General features: G+C 37.5%; 2 protein-coding genes across 2 annotated transcripts; both read right to left on the reverse strand.

Moving 5' to 3' along the window:
- Nucleotides 1-9,393: 9,393 nt before the first annotated feature.
- On the reverse strand, nt 9,394-14,428 carry LOC122419109 (angiotensin-converting enzyme-like). Its single transcript, XM_043433395.1, has 13 exons — nt 14,276-14,428; nt 14,082-14,186; nt 13,774-13,935; nt 13,498-13,696; nt 13,035-13,220; nt 11,933-12,127; nt 11,498-11,595; nt 11,216-11,388; nt 10,949-11,073; nt 10,412-10,655; nt 10,197-10,295; nt 9,770-9,910; nt 9,394-9,594 (listed from the first exon to the last, which is right to left on the reverse strand). Exons 1-13 carry the CDS (start codon nt 14,426-14,428, stop codon nt 9,432-9,434), a joined length of 2,043 nt encoding a protein of 680 aa, XP_043289330.1. The 3' UTR covers nt 9,394-9,431.
- A 989-nt stretch (nt 14,429-15,417) lies between these two features.
- LOC122408272 (neprilysin-2-like) lies at nt 15,418-25,045 on the reverse strand. Its single transcript, XM_043414964.1, has 10 exons — nt 25,021-25,045; nt 19,519-19,661; nt 19,270-19,314; nt 18,859-19,104; nt 18,513-18,724; nt 18,261-18,425; nt 17,666-18,160; nt 16,298-16,589; nt 15,960-16,210; nt 15,418-15,807 (listed from the first exon to the last, which is right to left on the reverse strand). The coding sequence occupies exons 1-10, from the start codon at nt 25,023-25,025 to the stop codon at nt 15,469-15,471; spliced, it is 2,193 nt and encodes a 730-aa protein (XP_043270899.1). The 5' UTR covers nt 25,026-25,045; the 3' UTR covers nt 15,418-15,468.
- Between the last annotated feature and the right edge of the window lie 655 nt (nt 25,046-25,700).

Below are 25,700 nucleotides of genomic sequence, written 5' to 3' on the forward strand. Positions count from 1 at the left end.
AGAGACTCGATCTCCTGCGAGTGCCTCAAGAACAGCTACGAATTTCGTACTTGTGGTCAGTTACGTGCGGACGAAATTCTAATTTTTTTTCAGTTTTGCGTTCATACTTGCGCGACTATTCGTTCCACTTGTTAATACTTTAAATAAAACAAACTTCAATCGGAGCATAGAAGTGTGTGCCAAGACAAGGGGAATTTGGCAATTTTTCAGTAGCACCTTGTGCCGAGCCACATTTCTGTATACTCATCAAAATATGACAATCTCCGGATGTACCGGAGAGACATTCTCACACATCCGAAACGTCCTTGCTCGAGGTTATTATTATAGATTGAAAAATGCACTCATTAGGGCTAATTGGAGACTGCGGATGAATCGACATGAGAGCTTCGAGGGTTTTGCTAGAAATATTGAAAAACAAAGAATGAATTTTTCATAGTAATGCAATTGAGGATATCAGATAATTGACGGATTTCCTCCCGTGCCTTATTTTCAATTTTTTTTTCTTAATTGCATATCGAATGATTTCTAACTGCGAATGGACTTAAGGTGGAACGATATCATTCATAAAAAGAGAGAGATTTTTATGCAAAATGGTCGTTCGAAAATGTGTTGACTATATTTACTCGCAAAATTTTCACGGGTTCGACCATTCTGAGAAAATTGAATTAGTTTTTTACATTAGATTTGATGGAAAAGCATAAAAAAAACGTAAAACAGCAGAAAAATTGCTGTTAAAAAAGCCACTTTTTGATGATGAAACAAACATTAGTACATGAACCAACTGTCAAGATGACTCTCGCGAAATTTTCAGTGATTTCGCCGTACCTCCCTTCTGGCAGATATAGCTTCAAACGCGGCAACGTCGCATCGATCAACGCACCCTCGTATATAAACAGTGCGACTTGCAACTTGCCCTCGAGCTTGGGCAGAGCAGTCAACAGTTAAAAACTAAAACCATCATTGCTGCTGTCAAAGCAAATGTTTGATATTTAGAAACATAAAACAAGAAGCTTTTTCCACCAAAACCAGGAACATTATAGTCAAAATAGTTATTTTTTCATCTAAAAGTACACAATTATTATTTTGCATGTAAATTGGAAAACCAGAAACTAAATTCACGCGCAGTTGGTAAGACGTGAGGCTTCCCATGGGCCGCCTGCTCCTCAAAAGAGGTAGCGTTCTACCTTCAATATTTTCCGAAAATCCTCAAGAAAAAAGCTTTTAAAGATATTCCAATTGGACCATTTTTCACTATAGATGCTTAGGGATTTATTTTTACAATAAATCGAGGCAAGCATAGCACTATTTTGCATGAATACTATCCCTGGGAAGTTTCGATCCTCGAGATTCGAACTGCACTGATTCCCCGAGCTACAGTCGCCGTTCAACAGTCAATAAATCATCAAATTATATCGATTATTCATCAGTCATTTTCACGATCATCGTGTGATTCGTAAGGTGAGTGCCACGATAATGTAACGAGCTGTAAATTAATTAGTCGTGACAATAATTAGCCATCATATTAACGTATCTCGATCTTGTACACAGTATACGATTTGTACAATACGTGAATACGTTACGGACACACGTAAGTGAGTCGTTGATACGCTACCACGCGCATACGTACTTTTCAATGCCGTTTCCAGCGGAGTCGATACCCGCTGGAATCCGGATCTCTCGATGCTGTTCAAACTGCACGAGAGTGCGTCTGGAGGATCAAATTGTTGTCGTGACGTCAAATTGACAATTACTTCGTGCACGTAATCGAGTACACGTGGCATTAGATTTCATTATACAATGGAATTTAATTATTTCCACCCCTTCACTTCGTTGAATCTCATCACGAGATTAATTGAAGAAAAAAAAACCAGGCAAAAAGACAGTTACCGGGCGGCAGAAAAACGCATTGGAACAAAGCTAATCTCGTGATCGCTCCAAGTATGACGTTCGCGAGCACAAGTTTTCGCGTGGTTTTAATTATACTGCATTTCCATCGTTCGAACGCAATGATTTGTGACAATTTAAACTGGAATACTCGAACGCCCATGAACGGTTTATTTCATCGAGTCGAACCACAGCAAAAGTCCCATGAAGTACAATCGAATTTTCACTTTTTATCGGACTCGAACGTTTTCTAATTTATAAAATCATCACGATAATAGGTGCTCATGAATAAATACTGCATAAATTTATAAAATATACTTTCACGCATAACGTAAGATGTCTGAGCTGAAATTTCGCAGATCATTTCACCAGTTTGAGTACGTTGCGTTAGGTGCAATATCCTCTCATAACCCATCATGGATATTTGCAATTGCAATATCCAGGATAAATATCCAAGAGGGTGAAAGTAATTATGCTGCTTCCGTGATCATTGTTGTAACGTTGTTTCTCCACCGCCTGGTGCGCTTACACATTTTTATATTTGCTTTATCCGCACACTGATATATCAACACCTTACAAAATGGTGTGTAATAACAGTGGAAGTGATTTAATTGGCTGCAACTACGGTGAGTGTCCCTTACGCTCGGCCTCGGGTCAAAGTCATACATCATATCGCTCCTCACATCCAAAAGGGCGTACTGACCTTTATTTAAGACTCGAAATAACACAGGAAATGGTCTTTCGACGGTCCTGTGCATTTGACACACACGCGCGAGTGGCAACTTTTTAAAATCTAATGCATCGTGCAGTGGAGTGTAATCGGCTTGGTGAACTCCTGTTAGAAAGGACCTGAAGTTATTCGATAAATTATACACGGAGGCTTTGGTTCCCGAACCGTAAGCTAACGGGGATACAGTTTTCTTTGAAGTTCAGCGACGTTTTTTCATATTTGTTGATGCTGAACTTTACTGGAGTAAGAAAAGTCGAAGGGGTTTGGAAATCAACTTGGTTTTTTTTTTGTTCCAGACGAATTCATCCGCTGACCACGATAATATTAATTTCCTTTTTTCTTATGTGCTTCTCTGAGCTTCCATCAAAATTTTCGATCGCCCTGCCACAGGGAAATAAAGATTGGTTAGATGAAATTGCTTTTATGACACGCGACCGTGAAACGAGGATTTTGTACAGCGGAACTGGTCACCGCTCCGTACGAACCCGCCACATCGAACGGGAGAATGCGAGGCCCTGAGCGATTCGACACAGCCTCGATTTGTCCGAAATCTCAATTGAACATCGCGAGGTCATCGGTCCTTGAGATTACTGTAAGATCCAACGAATTATCGAAATCGTAAAAATTCTAGACCATTTTTATTCGCTGTAAGATTCATGATATATAAAAAAAATCACGACGATTGTCGTGCGGCTGACTGTCAACAACAGTGCTGATTACTTATACCGTATCGCGGATTTCTTGCGATGAGCAATGAAAATATATACACATTTATATAAATTCAAATACATTCATGCATTATGCACTCACGTAGATGTAACGTCCATTCCGTATATTCTTAAGAAAACGCATTGTTCGATTCTACCGGGCAAATTATCCTTCAATTATAACAGCTGCGTGACCAATCGTCTCTGCTCGAAGGTTCGTTGAATAAAGAACGAGTCGTGGAAAAACGGGATGTTCGCACAGATTCATCGGAAAAGACACTTTCCTTGTCTTCACGCACTATTACGCTTCAAAAGGAAAAATGAAAATCAATATTCGAGAATATTCTGACGATTTTGTCCTTCTCGCAGGTTTCCAACAACGTAGCGGCAGTGTAATGATATGATTTGGATAATATTTGATATCGCTCTATTTGCTACATTCTCTCGGGCCACGCGAGTGACAGAAGTGACAAAACATGCGTGAGCTAAACAATGACTGTCCCTGAACCACCGTCACGCGTATCTAATATTCCCGTATAGCCCTTGATACGCCGGAACATTTCGAGTAGAGAAAGAATGTGTACAAGAGCGGACGAACGGAATAATTAATAGAGTTTAGTAATGCACGTATAAAAAAAAAAAAAAAAAAACACAAAAAATCTAACCCATGTGCCAACGCTGTACGTTAAACCTGAACATCGGATCTCCGTCATTGATTTCGCAAGTCTTACGAGTTATGGTAAACGAGCTAAAAATGGATGTGGGAAATATGCGCCAGAAGTATGTTCATACCGTTTCTGAGAGTCCCGCTGAAGCTCTTCCGAGATTTCCTCGCAGATTCTTATCGCGAGGAAATGTAAACAGAAAAAAGAGAATTAAAAGGAAGAAAGGGGCAGCGAAAATCGGTTACAGAGAATGAGAAAGAGTCGCACCGAGACTTCCGAATTGAGTTCGAAGAAGTTTTGAAATGAATTTTGGTCAGATCTTTCGAAAAAATTCATTAAAAATCGAAGAAATACTTTCGGACGAGTTTGTTGAGAAAACTGGCGAAAAGTTTCGGCCAGAAATCTTAAAAAGGAATTCGAAAACTCGAAATACTGTTCGGGAAATTTGAACAGTCTCAGCTAGACCTAGACTCGACTCTCGATAGAATCTAAAAAAGTTCCGGAAACCCCCCAACCATGCGGAACTCGCAGAAAAAAAACCTTCGAGTAGCACTAATTTGGATATCGCCAAGTTGAACGTGAAATTCATTAACATCGATCTGCATATGTTTATACAACATTTTCAAGAACTCAACCTAATTAAAAGCGAGACTGCGATTATTCATGGTTGCCCCAATAAATTTCCATGGATAATCACCCACGAGAACCTTCCGATAATCATAAGGTCCTTTTATTATCGCGTCAACAATTATAATACACTATTTTCTGAATTGTTGTATGGAAGCCAAGGCGAGCCTCTAATCACAATAACTCAATTGACATAACCCAGATTTCATTTCCCAAGCCTCTGTCCATAAGCTGTAGCTTAATAATACTTATACACATTAGTTCCGCCCTTGGGGCAGCAAGGAGCGATCGTTCGATTGGATGGAGTGGAAAATCAAATGTAATATCGTTGTGTGGTTCATTTTACTTTTGAAAGCTGGTCCTCCAAATGTCCGAATACTGCATTAAACGTTTCCGGAACTGTTGACAAATATTGAAACGTTAATCGCACACTCGAGTGCTGCTCGGTAACCCGAATATTCTCCCAAGTGTCACAGCACAAATGAGCATTAGAATGTGAGAGAGCAGTGTACTCGTGGCCCGGCACGTAATCCATTGCTGTAAAATGCAATCGCAACGTGATCTATTCGCTATCGTGATCTGCCAGCAATTAAATTGTTCGTGCCTTGAGGTATCGAAAATCAATTAGTGGTTTTGTCGCCATCGAACGCCGGGGTAGTCGAGACGAAGGTCGAGATACTCAAGCGCTCTCTGTTAATGCCGAGAAAATTCACTAACGTTATTAGTACGGTTGTCGGAAGAGCCGCTCGTATAAATTTTATGATTATCGATACTATTTTTGTTATTATTTTTCCGTTCATATCCTTATGAATCTTTTTACTTCCTTCCGTTTGCGAACAGATTCAGTTCACGGTCTACGCCCGTACGTATATGACACATCGAGGAAATTACGAGCCAATTAAACAAGGCGATTCCACATTCATTGGAATCAGCCTAATTGGCTGTGAGGATACGATTTTTCTCTTTCTCTGCTCATTTTGCTCACTTGTTCCGACGGTTTTTTCCGAGGCCGGGACCATTTACCTTCGAGTGCACTTCAATATGATTGGAGGGGTTCTCTTTTTTTATTCTTTTGCCCTCCCTCGCGAATGTCCCTCGCTGTAAACCTTGGTTGATCATTCGGTACACTTGAACCTCAATTTTGCTCGTCTGCCGATCGAATTACTTGTGGATAGTCATTTCCATCGACCTTCGAAATTGAATTTTTTTGTATTTTCATCTCAAAGATTTTCGTGTTTAAATTAATTAACTTAACTTAAAAATCGTAAGTCGTCTTTTTAAAAGTACTTGGTCGTTGCATGACCGGAATTCTCGTTATTCGATAATCTCTTGATCAGTCCCCGAACATGGATTTTCTGAGAATTCTTTAAAATGATGGTGGATCGAATGCAACCTGATGGAGGAACTTCGAAAAATTTGGTTTTCGATACCGATGCGAGTATGAAAAAGTGGATGAAGAATTTACGGTGACATCACTTCGGATTCTCGCCAGTTAATAATAACAGCAATTATCACATAACCCGGATTCACGCAGCTCAAAAATTGATTAGTCACGTGATCGTAAATCACGAAAGATATTAAATGCTTTTTTATAAACAAAACAGCCAATGAATCGAAAGAACCTCGAGCGTCGTGGTTGGTTGTCTTTCGGCTCTAATCTCCGCGCATACACATTCTCCTTTTCCGCCGAGTAGTTAGCTCAGAGTTTCGAAATTTCTGGCGAATGTCCGATCAGGAGACCGAAGGCTGGACCCGGGCCAGCAATCGTACGAGTTTAGATCAGATACATACATCATCGAACGGTCAACAGCTGAAGCAGTTTTCAGTCATTGGACAAAAAAACACTCGAGCAAAAAATCTCAAGAACCGGAATTTCAGACATTATCGAATAAAAAAGAGGGAGAAAGAACGATTAAACTAGTGGTAGATGTAAGAATCGATATGTTTAACGCCTACGATATTGCAGTGACATTTTCGTGCTCTGCTACGTTGAATAACGTTGACGTTTATGCATAGCAAGCTCTATCTCGATACTTTTCGGCCTCAACGTTCATCACTTCTCTGAATCGACTGTTCAAACGGAACATGAGTTACACCATTCGAAAATCGAAGTAACGAGGGCCGGGTCAACGTGCTCCTCATTTGTCAAAATGTATTTGTATCCGTTGAAATGCAACTGTATTTTTAATGGGTAGACAAATCACAAAACAGACACTAGAAAATAAAGTCATTTCCAACCAGCATTGCACTGCATTGAAAGTGAGTCAACGAGAAAGTTATAGGGGTTTCCTATCATCCATATCATGCACTCTGCAATTCAAACGACTGGAGTTCTGGCTCGTGAAATATCCTATCGCACCTCGGCTCCTGACCCTTGCACAGATTTAGTTCAACTTTTCGCCATATTTAACAGCTTTTTCCCATTAAACCTAATATCCTTCGATAAACAACTCTACCTATGATTGTATTTAGTGTTCATTTTACTTATAAATTTCAATCCACTTTACTCCACTTCGAATCCATACGAAATTACCGTACTTAAAATAGTATCCGTGCTCAATAAACTTCGATGAATGAAATCTACCTTAACACAGAACATCCGAACTACTGAAGGATTATTTAAAGGCCTGTTTATACTGGAACTCTAGTGTGATCTTGTGCGAAATATTACAAGTAAATAAACTTTTTTGAGACGAAATCAAGCTGGAAAGAGCGAACTTTCGCTAACTGAGTGTGCCCCGCCCAACAGTTTTCAATTGCTCAATTTTTTGAAACTATCATTAAAATTAATCCTTTTCTAAATGGTATTTTTCCAAATGATTTTTCCTCAGCTGGATAAAGCTCCACTCTTCAGTAAAAAAACGAATATTTATTATTTTTAATGGATAAAAAGGTTGGAACAAGAATATCGTAAGAATTGAATTGTTTTCCGACAATTACGTATGTTTCTACGTGACCTGAGCGTCTCTGACGTAGACACGTAATGTTTCCGCTGAGGTATGCGGTGGAATAGGACGTGCAGTCTTGTGCGCTGCAAGACGCATAACTGCAATGCAACAACAATGAAGTACACGTATTACAAGGTACGTGTAGTAACAGCGGTCTTACTTTCCGAATTGGTAAAGAGGAAAAGGAGGCATAATGGACGTGCCCTAAGTCCGAGTTGATCCGATCGGGGCTCTCCCGATCACGGAGCCAATATCACGGCAAATACATGTAACGAGTCCCGTACACGCTTACGTGTGAAAGTGGCGAACATCAACAGGGAATGAAAGAATTAGACTCTGCAACTAAACGAGTCCGCCTATTCGTATTTCCACGCTGTTGGCTAAAAGTTCGCAACATATCTGACGAAATAATGTCAAGCTGATTTGTGAATAACAAATCGAAGTGCTGATCAAGTGAAAGAGTGAGTGTGTTTTTAATGTTTCCAAATTTCACACTATCGTTTAAGGTATTCCATTCACGAACGCGAATATTCTACAAATAACTGATTTTAAATGACAGCAAAGTAAAAGTGCATGCGAATAGATTGGCCAAATTTCAGGTCAGGTGATCGAACATTTAATAAAGAATTGTGAAACTTCAAAAATCGTAAAATTTATACAGGAACTTAGGGAGATTCCATCATCTCATTTTTATTCAAAAATTCATAAATATACTAAACAATTCTAAATTCCTGATACAAACTATCTCGCAGATGGAAAAAAATGTAAGGAATTCATAGGTGCTAAATTTTCAAAACGCTTTTGGACCAAGTTTGACGTACCGATTAAATGTATTGTTAGTGGATTTGTAGTACAGCATATCTCATTAACATGTAAAAATATTAAAAACAATAGTTTTGCAAAGTTGTCAACTGAGTAGTTACCTTAAAATAGATAAAAAAAATACGGTCATGCGAAAGAAATACCTTAAGAGGCTTTGATATCGTATTTTTCAAGTATTATTTATTTTATAATGATTTTTAACTACCTAGAGATTTCACAGGAAGTGAATTTCGTCACTAAAACCGTGCACTTTCACGTTTTCGTTGTACAAACATTGAAAAGTTGTGTATTCAGAGAGGAAATGATACACACATCGCTTTTATCACCATCGTTTGACTTTCAACTTGTACTTTCGACTCAATTTCATCAACACTGCTTTGATATCAATAAATAAAATGCATTGTCATTCAATATTGATAGTAAGAAAACGAATTTATGTAATTTCCCATCAAACATCACGTTTTGCATCGAATAAATTTGGTTTTTTTTTTATTCATGATACAAAGAAATGTTGAGATCATTTATTCTGTGCGGCTCTGTTTATATCGGGAACTCCAAACTAGTAGGAACTCTGCACGAAACTCCGAACTAGTGGAAACCTCCATCTGTTGAACTCGGTTGAAACTTACCGATCGAGTCGATAAGCGAGTACACTGACAGGTTTCTAGAAGTGTTTTGTTACCATTGAAAGTTAAGCTCGCCACTGCTAGAGTGAAAAAAACTTCACGGGAACAGAAATAGCATATCATCGTCTTTCTACTACTCGAGTTACTTTTGTCGATCCATTCAGTTCGAGTGCGCGCTGAGAGAGGGCTCGTTCAGCAAATATATCAACAAGCAGAAATCTGAGGATTGTTCGAGAAGTCGAAAAGCTCGACCGTTGGAAAAAAAAAGAGAAAAGAACTGACATCTATAATATCCGGAGGATTTTTATTTTTTTTAATATTCACCAAGTTTTTATAGAAAGATGAATACTTTTATTCTTAATCCTTAGGAAAGCATTTCGAAATCGATTGAGCCAAACTTTTCACAAAGTATTTTTTGGAAACTAAAATCCGACGGTCTCGTTTCTTCTACGATTTTCATTCTGCAGCCAGTGATACAAAGGTTTAAAGTAAGCGAGAAGACCTTTCGTCTGCATTGTCCTAGATCCGGTGAATTTCTCCATCGCATCCGGCCACGGTTTGCTCGATCCCAGCTTCATCATTTGTCTGGTGGGTTCAAAAAAAAATCGATCGAATTTCTCAATCGGTGATGATCTTTCGTAGCAAGACTAACGAGTAATCAAAAGTTTGCGTTCAATTGAGCAATGCAACTGGGTGTAAATATTTCCTTGACAAATATTTTTACGTTTAGTCAGTTGAATAACATTTTTTACAGTATTACCTCAGTCCTAGACCACCTTCAATATTGCCATAAAGATCACATCGATGCAAAGGTCTTCGAGGATTACCTGGCTCGTATCCGCCTGAAGCGAGGCAAGCAGCTTCCAAAAATTGAAATTGTATGATAAAACTAACAAAGTACCTGAAAATAATTGCACGACACATCTTCGTTGTTTTAAGCCTATCAGAAAATAAGATTTGGCGTTATGTCGAAATGAATGGCTCAGACGAAAAGTCACATTTAATCGAGGATTCTAATGGCAGCTTTGATGTGGGAACAAATAAACAATTTTTTTTCACATCCATCCAAAACACGTTTTATTTTTCATTCGGAAAATTTTGAAACCCATGAAAACTGTTCTAACCCCATCCTGAAGGTTTTACTTGATTTAAAAAAAAATTGAATTTACATAAATTTCTGTCATCACCTGATGTATGGCACACTTGCAGCAATGTGGTATTTGGATCCAGGATCGAAATCGTCCTTGGTCCGGTCGATGGGTGGTTCTATGCCTTGAATCTCTGCTCTGTTGAATGAAATGAAATTTGAATTTGTTCTAAAGTGCTTCTAAGGACAGAGGATGTGTAAATCCTAAAATAGCAACGGGAGCGAGGTCAAGAAAGAGAAAACAAAAGTGTGTACCGCAATTGCCACCAAAGACCGTTGTAGTTGTCAGGCAAGGTGTTGTTGCCGAAGACGATCCATCGCCATTTGTCGACGCAATATGCGAACGGCAAAAAAGCAACCTTTTGCAGGGCCATCGCAAACAGGAAATTCATGTCACCGTGTACGTCGTACGTCTCGGTCTTGGTCAAACCCAACCTTGATGTGTGGATGGGTGAGGACACTAAGAGGGCAATAGTGTCACCTATCGCCTCGTGGAATCCTAAGTATGTGACGAAATGAATTTCAAAGAAACTCTCTACGAGATGTGGATAATGGAAAAAGGGAGAAAAATTGAAAATTGAGAAGAATTTTGAGTTTGTGGCAAAAAAAATGCTTCAAAAAGCGATAAAACTACAAGAACGCTCGTTGGAATATCACTTGAGGTGATCCAATTATGAAAATAAATAATTAAGCAATCAAGTAAAAATGATTATCAAAATGAGATTCCTCTCCGGATTCACAATCGCAAGACGTCAGTGAGATTGTGAATTCACTGGGTATTTTGAGACATACCAGGATTAGCACCTTCCCGGAAAACTGCAGGTTGGTCTTTATATTCGATGTAATAGTACACGTGACCCATTTCATGATGAACTGTTACAAGATCCTCGTATGTAACGCGAGTGCACATCTTGATCCTGCGATCGTATTTTTTTGTGGCTAAACCCTAACGCACGTTAAATCGTCGATTTTTGTATCTCAATTTGACTTGTAGATTAAACTCTCTTATTTTTTCGAAATTCATAAATTTACTGTAGATATTGATTTCTTGAGGATTACCGGAAGTCTTTGCCGTTGAACATGTCCCAAGCGGAACCGTGGCAAACCATCTCCCGCTTGTCTTTGGGACGTTCTATTATTGAATTAGTCCAGAAATCCGTGGGCAGCCACGTAAAACCAATCGAGTGAAAAAAGTCTTCGGAAAGTTTGAAAAATTTTAACGGTGTATAATTCTGTAGGAAAAACATGCAAATTACGAATGAGCGTGATGAATTCTGGTATTCGTATGCGAGGATAAAAATAATCAAAATTTAATAATTTTATTGATTTACTGTAACTCACTTTTTTCCGGAGTGCAGCCGTTAAATCGTGTCCACTAAGTTTCGGATAGGGGAGAGCATATTTTTGTATATGAATCCATGATTGAGCCCACATGTCTCCTGATGTGAAAATTTTTTAAATTCAATTAACTACAGAAGCTGGTAAGCAACTATTTTTCATTGATTTTCATTATCATCAAATTCTAAGTTCAGACTTTTTTAGAACTTTAAATTATTGTTTTGTCTCATTGTACTTATAACTAGCTGATTTTTTTCAGTGGTTCATTTTTGAGATAGCGGGGCACTCGTTTTTTGGTTTATAAACGTAGCAATAACTCTTTAAACGCGTGAACACGATCGCACTCTTCCGAGGTACTTTCGCATCATTTTTAACTTTCGCTTAGGACATAAAACTGCAGTAACGAGATAATTGACCGGCTAATACACACGCGAGTACCTAGCAAGTGTGCCGGTATGTAATTACTGCTCTTCGGTACTCTCTTAGTTCCGTATTTGGCTCGAATTCGATTTCTCACGTAAGCATGTAGTTGTAAATAAAGAGGCTTTACTTCCTTCCAAAGTTTTTCTACTGTAACCTCAAAGTCTGGATCGTCGTAGGAACTTGTCCAATATTTTCCAGCTGATGGAAATCCTGAGGAAAAATATTCTTTCTAGCGAATATTCCAATGTCTCTTGTCAATTGATAAAATGAAAGTGTTCAGAATTAACCATCGAATAATAGTCAAACTTTTAGTTCCAAAATCTCACTGAAATTGTGATCATTTTTCATTCATTTAAAAATTGTCTATTTCGATTCGTTATCATTCGTCTTCTATCGATCGTTCATTAAGGTATTCCTTTCACGAACCCGAATATTTTACAAATAACTGATTTCAAATAACAGTAAAGTAAAAGTGCATATGCGAATAAATTGGCCAAATTTCAGGTCAGGCTGTCGAACATTTAATAAAGAATTAAAACTTCAAAAATCGTAAAATTTATACGAAAGCTTATAGAAATTTCATCATCTCAATTCTATTTTATAATTCTTATACTAAAAAATTCTAAATTCCTGATACAAACTGTCTCGCAGATATAAAAAGATGTACGGAATCCATAGCGACGATAAAACTAAAGGGTATCTGCTTAAAAAACATTAATAATAGAACTTGGAAAAATGGCAGAAGCAGAAGCTTTTCGTATATAAACGCGACTTCTCAGAGGATAAGAATCAGTCCAAATTTCGAGTGCCCCAATTTGCTCTACCAAAAAATACGGTCATGCGAAAGGAATACCTTAAAGATAAGTGAAGAAGAATAAAAAATTACGAATATTTTATTATTCCGATAGAGTCGATATGATGAACTGTAATTACTTTAATCGTTATAACAATTGAATATGAATTTGGTATAATGTAATGTGAAATTTCCTTCGTCAGCATCTAACCGTTGTATCCGCTCTATCTATAACATCGGAAAGATCTGCGATCGTAGATACCGACATGAGAACGTAAAAAGAGTGTTATAGAGCATGTGAAAAGATTCTGTAGAAGCTCTTACCGTTCAACCGAGCCACCTCCTTCATCAGCCCAACATACTCGACATATTGCTTCTTCATCCTCTTACCTGTGGCATCGTGCCAAGCTTTCCATACGTACGCCAACACTTCGGGATCTTCGGACGTCGCCATGATCTCCTGAATATCTGTGTGCAAGTGCAGCTTCAAAGTATCTTTGTGAAATGGTACTGAATCCGATAATAGAAAAATTTAGAGCCACCGATACCACAGTTACCATTTTCTTCAATAATCGATTTTATAAGTTTCCAATATTTGCTTTCAACTTCATATTATCATATTTCTTAATACATATTTCGACATACATATTTATGAAAAATATTGTCTAACCTGGCTCCAGTCTGAGTTTTTCTCGAAAATGTTCTTTTCGTTTTTCACCTTTTACTGATTTCTTTTTCTTTCTTCTTTTCATATTCAGCAAGCGTGCGTCTCGGATTATTTTCGAACGGGGTTTAGATTTTTTGGCATTTACTTTGTCTTTTTTCTTTCCTCCCATAAGTTTCATGTGCAACACTTTTTGTCTACTTTTTTCTTCTTGTCGATATTTTTTGTGATTGCTCATTCGCGATTTCTTTTCAGGCTTTTTGTACAGGTTTATGGTTGCTGTACCGTATAACGTTTCCATTTCATTAATCAGTGTATCCAACTGTGTTGAGAAAAAAAATGGTCACTGACATTAAATCGAATGTGCATTCATCGAATCAACCGTGTGTGTTGGATTACCCTCGTGAATTTCTTATCAGACAAGGCTGCTACACCAAGAACAGAAAGCATCTCGAACTGCCTCTTCCAGCTAGTAGATTCGTTGAAATTTCTCCAGTCGTACTGCGTGGCTGCTCGCCAAACTAATCTCTGGAATCCGGCAAGCCGCTCCGAAGAACTTAGCTGCGATTAAACCGTCCGGACTTTTTGAATCGAGCACTCACAGGGGAAAAAGACTTATCATGGATATTGTGAACCTGGTGATTTAACTTCCTAACTTTATGATACATCTAATACCGATCTCGAGGCCAAAAAGAGCAAAAGTTTACCGCTGCTGCTCTCGTTTCGTTGGTTATATTGCTCTCAAAGTTCCATTGGCTGATCGCATTACTATGATACTCGACGAGGCTCAAATTATTCACCAAATCTAAAAACTATGGTTCGACATTATTGAAATGTTACTATTTTTTCTATTATCCTTCGTTTTAAATAATTAGAAGGATCCGAAATATAAACAACTGACCAAATCGGGCTTCGGAAGTGGTGATTCCAATGGAAACTTTTCACGATGATTACCATGAAAATATTTCAATGCCAAGTCATTTTTGTTCGTCGAACTACCAGAAAAATGTCTTTTCATATTATTTTTCAAGAGGCTGTGTCGGGATGAAATCATTTCTGCCATGAAGATGGCCGTGAAAGCCCGAAAGAAAAATGTCTCTGCTATTAACCACGAGGACATTTCAATAACACGATGAGGAAACTTTTTCTTGGTGTATGCTTCAAACGGAGCGTTACGTTGGATCGGAATCAATAGATTTAAACGTCGATCTTTAACTCGTAATCTTGAGGATTATTCTTTTTTCTGACATAACCCAATTGATCGTAACTCGTTTTGTGATGCTCGGGCCGTGGAGAAAAAAACGAAACTAAAATAGTGTGCTCGGTCGAAGACGGCCATGAATTATCAGCATCGCCATAATGCATTGAAAACTCGAAGATCTCGAGGAGACAATTCTTACTTTTACATCGACTCTTGACGTATCTAGTTCACACCGTTTTTTCAATAAAAATCTTTTTATTTTCCTCGTGTTCCGGTCTGAAAGGCGAGACCTCGTCAAGTTTTTTCATTTCTCCCTACCACGGCTTATGGATTCCTAGGCTAAACGTTGGGGGCCCTCGTTGGACGCTCTTTTGTCACTTTTTAAATCAGTCCTGAAAAATCTAACATTATGTTTGTTATTTCGAAAGTGAAATTTTTTGAATTCTAAATGTCTTTGGATTTTGGATTTTTTCAGTGATATCATCAAAAATAGTTTTTCTTTGGATTCGCTTTTTGAATATGAGAAATTTGATAATTGAATCGACTCCAAAACTTTATAGCGAGGATCATATTTTCGAAAAGGTTTTTGGAAAAAAAATGGAGCACACGCTTTGGTCGTCGCTTCTATCACTGCTTACTATCTTTCATGAGATCAAAAAAGTGTTAGCTATTCGTATTGAATGCATTCACATGTGAGAAAATTCGTTGCTTCCAATGGTTTTCGAAATCCTGTGAAAAATGTTTCAGTAAAATTGACTCAAAACATTTTGGAAGATGTTGAGAATTCACATATTTTTTATTTTTATTTTGGAAAACAAAATGATGAAAAATTCCAATGAAGATTTCGTCGTTAACGACAAGTGTCACTTTCGAGGTTCGCACTCATTTTTAATTCACCAAATGGGACATTTTTTTGTCGGATTCATTCTCGAACCCTCTGGACATTTGAAATCATTTGCAAATTCAACATTATTTGAGAATGAACCGAGGATCCGTAGCTCAGCCGGACTGTGTGGGTCTCCCCGTAACCCAACGAGAAGAGATTCTTGTGTGTATTTAGTGCACCAGATATTGGCAGCGCTGAGCCAGAATAATTGCTTCGGGGTCCGATCAATTCCGGGCAATTTCTTCTCCGCTTGATTTCTCGCAACCCAACGGTTGTACGCCAAATATGCCATTTTCACACCACTATTGTCCGCAATATTTTCACTTTGTGTCATGAAACTGTTCAACTAAAAATTAATAAAGAGAAAAATATCAGGCGGACCACAATTATGTAAAGTATACTCAATCCTATGTCACGTTCGATTTTTATATATAGTCGAATGAAGCGTTTGAAATAGATATGGAAGCATGGAAAGGCTAATTTCAAAAATATACTCACAGTTTGGTTGACCTCGGGAACGGTATAATTCCCATACTGTTCAATGAGGCACTGCACACGTTGAGTAAAATTTTGTTCGGTTGAGGGTGTCCACCAGTTAAAAATATTCCCATTCTCATTATATTGTTTTCCCATGTCGTCGAATCCATGTGTTAATTCATGGCCAATAATGGATCCAATCGAGCCATAATTTATATATTTTGGGCGATCATTGTCATAGAAAACATCTTGAAGAATACCAGCTAGTAAACCTGAAAATACAATGCACATTGGGGTTTGTAACTTTTCTGTGTATCACGATTTTTCGTGGTATGTTTTATGCGAATCAATTAACTCACTTATACTATTGTCAATCCTGTCATAAAAGGCATTGACAGTTGCAGAATATTTGTCATCCGTCCAATCAGTTTTATTCACCGGTTTACGCAATTTTTCTAACGGTATTTCCATGTTGAATAACGTCAAGTTCAATAAATTCTCGAAATAATTGTCCCCGGACAAATCAAGTTTTTGGTAAAATGCGTTCAGTTTTTCCTCGTTCAACATCTCATCAGAATGTGAGATGTAAGTGACCATCGCATTGAGCTTGTCCAGTGCCTTCATTCGTGTTTTTTCATCCATCCAACCGATCTATGGAATCGTTAAATACGTAGGGAATTAAACGATGATATTTAGCGTGAAATTCACTGTAAAATTTACTGTGATATATTTGAGTGCGGAGACAAGTTAACGAAAAGTATTCATTCCTGTAACGCACTGTGAAATTTTTCATATTTTGCGAAATTTTCAGTTTTATTATAGTAAGTATTGCTGATAGGACGTCACAATTTACCAATACTCCGGTCATAGTTCCTACTTTGAACTATAAATACTATTTAATTTATAGGAAAATTCAATTTTTCTCCCATAATAAAACCATGAATTGCAGCGCGTCATCGCACTATCGGTACTCACGGTAATTTTTCAAATTTAATTATCTCCGCGTACAACCACATTATCCAATAAATTGTAGAGCGAATACGGCCCAAAAAAATAAAAAAATATTAATAATTCATTTCTGTGTTGTTTACCCCCACTTTTTTCTGTTTCTAGTTCATTTTGATTGAAATTATATCAAGTCCAATGACAAAAATGGTTATTACGTAGGTTATCCACTGATCAAGGTATTTGTAGAAAGCTGCTATCGTCAAACTGATCGTATAAAGCATCGTATATGAAGATTGTCGTTAAAACATTATAAGACGGTCCAATAGCGAAGGCGGTGCCTCAAGTAAAACACTCTCGGCTCAGGGCAACACTCTGCTAAATAAACATTTAGCTATGTCTCGATTTACGCATCAATTGCTAAGCGCGAGGCAGGTTTTCTGTGTTTTCCAAGGTGTTAACCAATCAGAGCTCAATGAAAAATATAGCCGTTAGTGTTTGCCGAGTTTTCCACAGTTTGTCTCCGACTCACGCTCAAATGCAATACGGTAGCGCATTCGGGATAAGATTCTCTGTTGACACCACTTTTGAGAGCCTAACAGGATTTCGTAAAGCCTAAAAAAGCAACTCTAAAGTGGAGTGAGTAGCGATGAAAACCTGCAACGAATTATGCCAGAATTCCGGGAAAAAACTTCCCAATTTCACAATCCGTCATCCCGTTTTCTCACCCACCGAGCAATCACGATTCAATATTATTCTGTCTAGAATAAGTAGATTCGTACCTGGCTCAAAGTGATGTTGTACTGCTCCTTGATATCCATCACCATTTTGGCAATATTTCGTTTAGTCTCTTCGTCAGAATATTTCCTAACGTACATGGCACTCGTAGCGAGTGGGAGTTTCGCAAGCACAGTTTCTATGCATTCCCGTGATTGGCTCTTCCTTTCGGTATTTCCGAAATATGTAGCCATGAAAATCTGTACCTTGTCTCGTATGGCATCATTGAGATGAGGCAGCAAATTCGACATAGCTTGCCATATGAGGTAGTTGGCTTGTGTTCTCTTTGGAGTAGTTTTCAGTAAATCTTCCAAGTTAGCGAAATAGCGTGGCGTCAATACGTTAACAATCTCGTCCTCTCCAATGGTAATGGACGATGGTAACAGTCTGCTGATATATTCTTGCCAGGGTATACTTGGGTAAGTTTTCGACAACTCTTTGACTGTCATCAGATTGTAGAACTGCGTCGCGTTCCGTTGTGGCTTTACCAGTAATTCGAGCTTCATAATATCGAAAAAGAATTATTGTTGCTGCAGAAATGAGCACTCGAAGTTTTCAAATAAAACTCGCGCAAAGAAACTATTTTAAGGATGTCCATACCGAGTGCAAGCGGATTTCAAATACGGATGATTCGTAAAAGTCGTTCACAGCGCGCCGCTCATCAGCGCCGAGTATCACAGCAACATCAATCATGAATCGGTAATAGGCATTGAGGATTCTCCCGTCAGAGCCACTGTCTAAGTATCTCGAATTCGAGTGACTGAGCTATTTAATAAAAAAATAAAACGACGTGAATTTTGGCGCGATGCTGGCTACAATGTATTTAGGAATTATTCCAATCGTCTCAATTACCGTAACTACACGTCTTGTCCTATTTTTTGGATCTGCCATAACGCTAACCGAAATAAGCGAATCGTAGGACAAGCCGGTATTTCGCAACTTATAAATTGTGCTCCGCCAATCGAAGTTATCTTCCGTCCAATTATTACCAAGAACAACTGGCCATCCACCCAGTTTGTCCAACTGCGCGTGAAGGGACTTGAGCCCTGCGCTCTCTCTTGCAGCTGAAAACATTTTTCATCGATTGATATCGAAAGCTGATATTTTAGTGCCCACCACCAATATTTTCTTCAACGGCAGAATTTAAAAATGAGCTCCTGTGCTTTTATCCTACAGCTTGCAACAATTCGATACTCACTTTTATTCATGCAATTCTTGTAGAAATGTTTAACTAGCCTAGTGTATTTTGGCTCATCGGGTTTCATTTCGGCTCGTATAATTAATTTCAGGTGATTAAAAAGCTTCTCGGATACAATACTAAAGCTGTCCACCTTGCCCAGACTGTCAGGTATGATCGTTTCATTGATAAAACCACCGCAGGCATAGTGATAAAAGTCGTGACACGGATCAACGGCGGGATCCATGTTTTTCAGGAACGTTGATGCTGAAAATTAAATTACACTTATGAACAATTCAGCTGTGATCTGAAAATTGAATTGCATTTTTTCAATGCCAAATGAGTAAAAACAATCCGAGCTTTTGACTTCAGACTCCAACATTCATCATCAACATTCCGACATCAAGATTTTTTTCAAGTTTCATCACGTACCGGCGTTTATGCATTCTGGCGTTAGGCATGTATCATCATGATGACCTGAAATTGTTTAAATTTTTCACTAGTGATTTGAACTTCATTATGGAGGCTTCATATCCGAATGTTTCGCGGAATTTAGAAACTCCACGAGATAACAACATTCCAAAATATCTTCATCTTAAGAGTCAAACCAATACATGATTTAACATCAAATGTAATGTACATAAAATTGAATTCAAGACGTTAAGAAACAAAGTTACAGACCGTTCATTGTGTCTGAGTTTTTACAGGGGTTTGATATGGATTTCCCTTCCGTGAATGATGAAGTACCACACAAGAGTAGTATGAATGCCATCAATACTGTCAGTCCACTAACCAAGTGGGTCGATTTTAATTTTTTTTTATTCCTACGACAGATATCCACATGTCAATCAATTCAATGGTCTTACAAGAAACATCACTTTGGTGTCCCCCTCCGATTTTCTTGAAACTGCTGTATGTGAAAGAGCATTCGAAAGTAAGAGACACGTATTTTTTTTTATCGGCAGAAAAACGGTTTTAAGGGGTGAAACCACCCTTGAAAGTAAGGCATGTCAGGGGGTGATTTTGCAGTTTCGCCAACAAGCACTCAACTGACTTTGATAAAACCAAAACCAAAATGTTTCTTATCCGAAGTGATGAAAAGTTCACCCTGTGCACGAAAAAAAAAAACAGGGGGTTAACCACCCTTACATTCTTATATTTCTCACGCCACAATGAAAAGAAACGAATATGATGGAATGAAACGGGTTCTATTTCCATGAAAACATGAAAATAAAGTTCACGTGTTTTTGCATTTTTGCAAAATAGCAGTCTTAAGGGGGTGAACTACCCCTTTTTTGAATTTTCGTACTGTAGGTGGTTTATTTTTGTTTTACATGATTTTGCTGATTCGAAATATTATAATAGTTTCGAATCAAGATATTCTGACGTATCGAAGTCAATACAAGACTCTGAAAGGGTGAATCTCCCCCACACGATTTTCCTCTTTATTCGCTATTTCAAAATTTCTCCCTGCATTTCGTTCAATTTGGTTGCTCTGCATCGAAATTACAAATTTAATAATTTTAGGAACATATAAAACTCATTTTGACCTGGATGGTGGCGGTTTGGCGGGGAGGGGAGGGGGGGGGGGGGGGGAGTTCCCACAACTACTTTTTCGGTGATCACAGAAAGCTTGTAAACTGCACGTAAATGAATAAGGTACCATGCTACAGATAAAAATGTCTCTATAAAACACTTTCTTAACTTTGGCGGAAAAATAGAGGCGTAGACATATAACCCCGGTGTTTGTGCTAGATAAGAATCTTATCAAGTAGTTATGATCACCTGATATTTTTTGGCATTCTCACACACCGAATAACATTAGTTATTCCGAATATTCTTGAGTCATGCATCAGATAAAGACGTTATCAGGCATCGTGAGATTAATAAATATATTTTTCTTTCGATACTTATTTTCAAAGGCGGTAACCATACTGTAAAAAAAATCTGTATTGGAATTAATATAAAAGTGTAGGAAGTCTTTTTACAGATACCGTTTATTAATTTTAATATTGTCGTCTGAAAATCAATGCCCTGCTTTCGGAATGTCTAATAATCGTTTAGTAATATCCCAACACTTAAGTACTGGAAAAATCATATACACTGTAAAAAATTTCTGTATGAAAATTAATATACATGTATAGGAAGTTCTTACGCGGACACGGTGTTGTTGATGTAGCTAAAGATACATCGAAAAAAATATTATTTTATCAATTGAAAAATTATTTTTCACTACCCGTGATGGTCATCACAATTTCTGGTACCTCTAGAATCATTTTATTTGAAGAAAAATTCCTACCTACATGGGGGGATTTGATCCGATCTACCTACCCACCTACATATTTTTAACTACGCACGCTACCAACTACACTACCACGACATTGGTAGATGTAAGCCAAAAAGGCATTATATAAGTTTTGTGACTTAACTCGCTTGTATTTTTCGCTTGTATTTTTTGAGTTTTTTCTCCAACCTTCGTATTCGTTCGTCCGTTGGATCTTCCTCACGATTTCTTTTGCGTCCCATTTTCGACTTTTCTAGTCACAGACAATTTATAACCTGTTTGTGCGCTCTGCACAAGAAAAGGAATGACGTAAGTATCGGAGACGAACCGAAGGGAGACCCGAGAGTGTCGCTCCTTTTTTGTTTACTTTAAACCTGTGGGCTATCTGTAGTAGGAAAGGGTACTACCAGTGATCTTCGGAAGAGGCGCTACATACAATTAAGATTGAACTTCACTTAAGGTAGGAGTCGTGCGACAATCGATATTAGACGAACTCGTGATTTTTAAATTATACCATTTTTACGTGATAAACTTTCATATGGCTAAAGGATTTGATAGGTTACCGAAAATTATATCAAGAAATTTACGATCAAAAATAGAAATATAACACGGCATCGTATGAGAAACCCATCCCGCCAACACTATGATTGCAGAATTCATTTCCTTATCGATTAGATATAGTTTATGATAAAATTGCTCCTCATAGATTATATTATAAAGATTATAATGTGACCATAAAAATATAGGGCCATCGACTAATTCGAAGAGAATTTTTAAAATAATCTCGATGAAAACTCAGAAAATGGAAGGAGATCGACTGCCATGAAGTGGCTCGATATACTTGGCAACGTTAAGAATGTATACATATATATATATATACTTTTCGTGATAGCCGGCGAGTTTGGAGGCTAGGATATCTTTCGACTGTCAGGTGAGAAGAGAACCGATATATATATGTATATATTGAAAAACCGGGTCAAATAAGCAATCATAAGATATTTTAAATCATAAATTATTAAATATGATCTTGTATAAATTTAGACGAATCCAGTTTAAATTGCCCCAAGATTTATTCAATACAGAAAACCTTTCTTATAACCTATTTTATTTCGACGATTAATAAATAGTCATTTGACCATAGAGTCGCGCGACTCTTACCTTAAGGTAAGTTCGTTTAATCTTTCAATTGTACAACACATTCAACTTTTTTCGATCCTTCCATCGCTAAAGTTCGTGCTGAATGGATTTCCAGTTGAAAACCGCTTTGGTCCGAATTATATACATTGCTTGAACCATACTTTTCTATTAGTAATTTAACATCTTGAACAAATTTGTCCGCATTTGTTTGCAGAAGCGCTTCTTCCTCCACAGTTTTTCTCGTTATAAATTTATTAATTTTTTTGGAAACAATGCGATGCGATTTCTTAAATTTCCATAGCCAGTTATGAGAGGCTTTGAATCGTATATCTTCATAGCCTATTTCTTTCTGTGCCTGTAGAGCCCACTTTCGAAGGTCAATATCATGAACAATGACACCAGCTAGTTTTTCTTTATATGTACCATCCTTGTTCAGTTGTTGTGCCCAGCGTCGTAACTGCCGTATGGATTTTACAGATTTGTATTTTTGTTTGACGGTTTCAAAACTGTAATTCTTTTTTTTTACCAGATCTCCAATATTCAACAGCTTTTTTTTATAATCATAGCTCAGCTCATCGTCACCAGAACAAGCGTCGGAATCGACATCATCATCCTTTTGCCATATGATATCTTCAACAGCAATTGCTTCGAACTCTTTAAATGGTTCTTGAAAATCAAGAGTTTCTTCCTGTATCATCTCAATCCCGTTGTAATCTTGCATAGAATCGATTAAAATTTTTTCGAAATTCTCCTTCATCTCTATTTCTGCATTATTAACAGGAGTTTGTGCAATGTTCATAGCCTCAAATGTAGCCAGTAACAATTTGATAACGTTGATTGGGTTGAATTTCATGCTGGTAAAAGTAGTAGGTACAATACACCAAAAGCACAGAAAAAGCACGCACGATTTGGAGCTCACTCAAATATGCACTAGTACAATGCTAATAAACTTTCGGATACCAATTTTTATCAAAATCGGTGCAGACGAAACATTTCTAACTTAAAGAGTTAAGTCACAAATCTTATATAATGCCTTTTTGGCTTATATCTACCAATGTCGTGGTAGTGCGTAGTTAAAAATATGTAGGTAGGTAGGTAGATCGGATCGAATCCCCCCATGTAGGGTAGGAATTTTTCTTCAAATAAAATGATTCTAGAGGTACCAGAAATTGTGATGACCATCACGGGTAGTGAAAAATAATTTTTCAATTGATAAAATAATATTTTTTTCGATGCATCTTTAGCTACATCAACAACACCGTGTCCGCGTAAGAACTTCCTATACATGTATATTAATTTTCATACAGAAATTTTTTACAGTGTATATGATTTTTCCAGTACTTAAGTGTTGGGATATTACTAAACGATTATTAGACATTCCGAAAGCAGGGCATTGATTTTCAGACGACAATATTAAAATTAATAAACGGTATCTGTAAAAAGACTTCCTACACTTTTATATTAATTCCAATACAGATTTTTTTTACAGTATGGTTACCGCCTTTGAAAATAAGTATCGAAAGAAAAATATATTTATTAATCTCACGATGCCTGATAACGTCTTTATCTGATGCATGACTCAAGAATATTCGGAATAACTAATGTTATTCGGTGTGTGCGAGAATGCCAAAAAATATCAGGTGATCATAACTACTTGATAAGATTCTTATCTAGCACAAACACCGGGGTTATATGTCTACGCCTCTATTTTTCCGCCAAAGTTAAGAAAGTGTTTTATAGAGACATTTTTATCTGTAGCATGGTAACTTATTCATTTACGTGCAGTTTACAAGCTTTCTGTGATCACCGAAAAAGTAGTTGTGGGAACTCCCCCCCCCCCTCCCCTCCCCGCCAAACCGCCACCATCCAGGTCAAAATGAGTTTTATATGTTCCTAAAATTATTAAATTTGTAATTTCGATGCAGAGCAACCAAATTGAACGAAATGCAGGGAGAAATTTTGAAATAGCGAATAAAGAGGAAAATCGTGTGGGGGAGATTCACCCTTTCAGAGTCTTGTATTGACTTCGATACGTCAGAATATCTTGATTCGAAACTATTATAATATTTCGAATCAGCAAAATCATGTAAAACAAAAATAAACCACCTACAGTACGAAAATTCAAAAAAGGGGTAGTTCACCCCCTTAAGACTGCTATTTTGCAAAAATGCAAAAACACGTGAACTTTATTTTCATGTTTTCATGGAAATAGAACCCGTTTCATTCCATCATATTCGTTCCTTTTTATTGTGGCGTGAGATATATAAGAATGTAAGGGTGGTTAACCCCCTGTTTTTTTTTTCGTGCACATGGTGAACTTTTCATCACTTCGGATAAGAAACATTTTGGTTTTGGTTTTATCAAAATCAGTTGAGTGCTTGTTGGCGAAACTGCAAAATCACCCCCTGACATGCCTTACTTTCAAGGGTGGTTTCACCCCTTAAAACCGTTTTTCCGCCGATAAAAAAAAATACGTGTCTCTTACTTTCGAATGCTCTTTCACATACAGCAGTTTCAAGAAATTCGGAGAGGGACACCAAAGTGATGTTTTAGAATTACAGTAATATTATGCAGATTTGGTTTTGTTCTGTCACTAGATTGCAAATGTATTCGGCTGTATTACAATAAATTTGTACGGACAGCTTTACGTCATGAATTTAGTAACAGAATTATACTCTCCATATTACAATGGCCACCCCAGTTTTTAGTCACATCCTGGTCGTTTACAATTCTTGATTAGTCGTAGTAATTGAATAACTTACCGCATGATAATCTCTTTTCCCACGTCATCAGCGTTCTTCATCGAAAACAGCAAACTGGCCAACGGACCGAACTGCAAACAACACAACCGCGATGCGAAGTATCGAACGGAATGCGATTATTCTTCCAGAAAAATCACGGGTTTATACACTTATCAAAATGAGTGAACGGAGCATCTGTTCGCATGAGTTTGGAACGAATTCGGTCTGGAGACTAGTTAAAAAGCCGAATGTAGGCCTACTAATCACCTTGGGATTTGAAGTTGGAGTAAAATGCGACAAAAAATGTCGCTTCCATGATATAGGAACGTGCCGGGGTCGAGGCTGTGGCCCGGATCATGAAAATCGGTTATTGAATTTCATATATTTATAATGTGGATTTCGTTTTTGTGAATAACAAGTTGTATTGTTTCTCTGTAATAACAAAGTTTTATTATTTCGCAGAATTTACAAGAAAATACTTATATACTACTGATCTTAATTATAAATCCTACCTGTAATAACAAAGAAACAACATTCAATGTTATTATTCACGGCGGTGTTTCTTTATTCTTATTGACTTTTCTTGTGCGCTCTGTGGTTTCGATCTTTATGATTATGTGAATTTTTATAATGGAAAGAATCTTAATGATTATCTTTCTCGCCTCTAAACCTCGGTAAACTCGAGGTTTACCTTACCGACC

Source organism: Venturia canescens, chromosome 1 (assembly GCF_019457755.1).
Source record: "Venturia canescens isolate UGA chromosome 1, ASM1945775v1, whole genome shotgun sequence".
NCBI lineage: Eukaryota > Metazoa > Arthropoda > Insecta > Hymenoptera > Ichneumonidae > Venturia > Venturia canescens.

Bases quoted from the DNA above. Each gene is read 5' to 3' on its own strand.
- LOC122419109 (XM_043433395.1), bottom strand. From the start codon at position 14,428: ATGATTTCATCCCGACACAGCCTCTTGAAAAATAATATGAAAAGACAT. The intron at 10,656-10,948 runs GTATGTCTCAAA...TCACATACTTAG, and splicing joins CCGGGAAGGTGCTAATCCTG to GATTCCACGAGGCGATAGGT. The intron at 9,595-9,769 runs GTAATACTGTAA...TGAACCCACCAG, and splicing joins GAAGGTGGTCTAGGACTGAG to ACAAATGATGAAGCTGGGAT.
- LOC122408272 (XM_043414964.1), bottom strand. The intron at 16,211-16,297 runs GTGAGTTAATTG...TTGTATTTTCAG, and splicing joins CAGGATTGACAATAGTATAA to GTTTACTAGCTGGTATTCTT. The intron at 15,808-15,959 runs GTGAGTATATTT...ATTAATTTTTAG, and splicing joins TTCCCGAGGTCAACCAAACT to TTGAACAGTTTCATGACACA.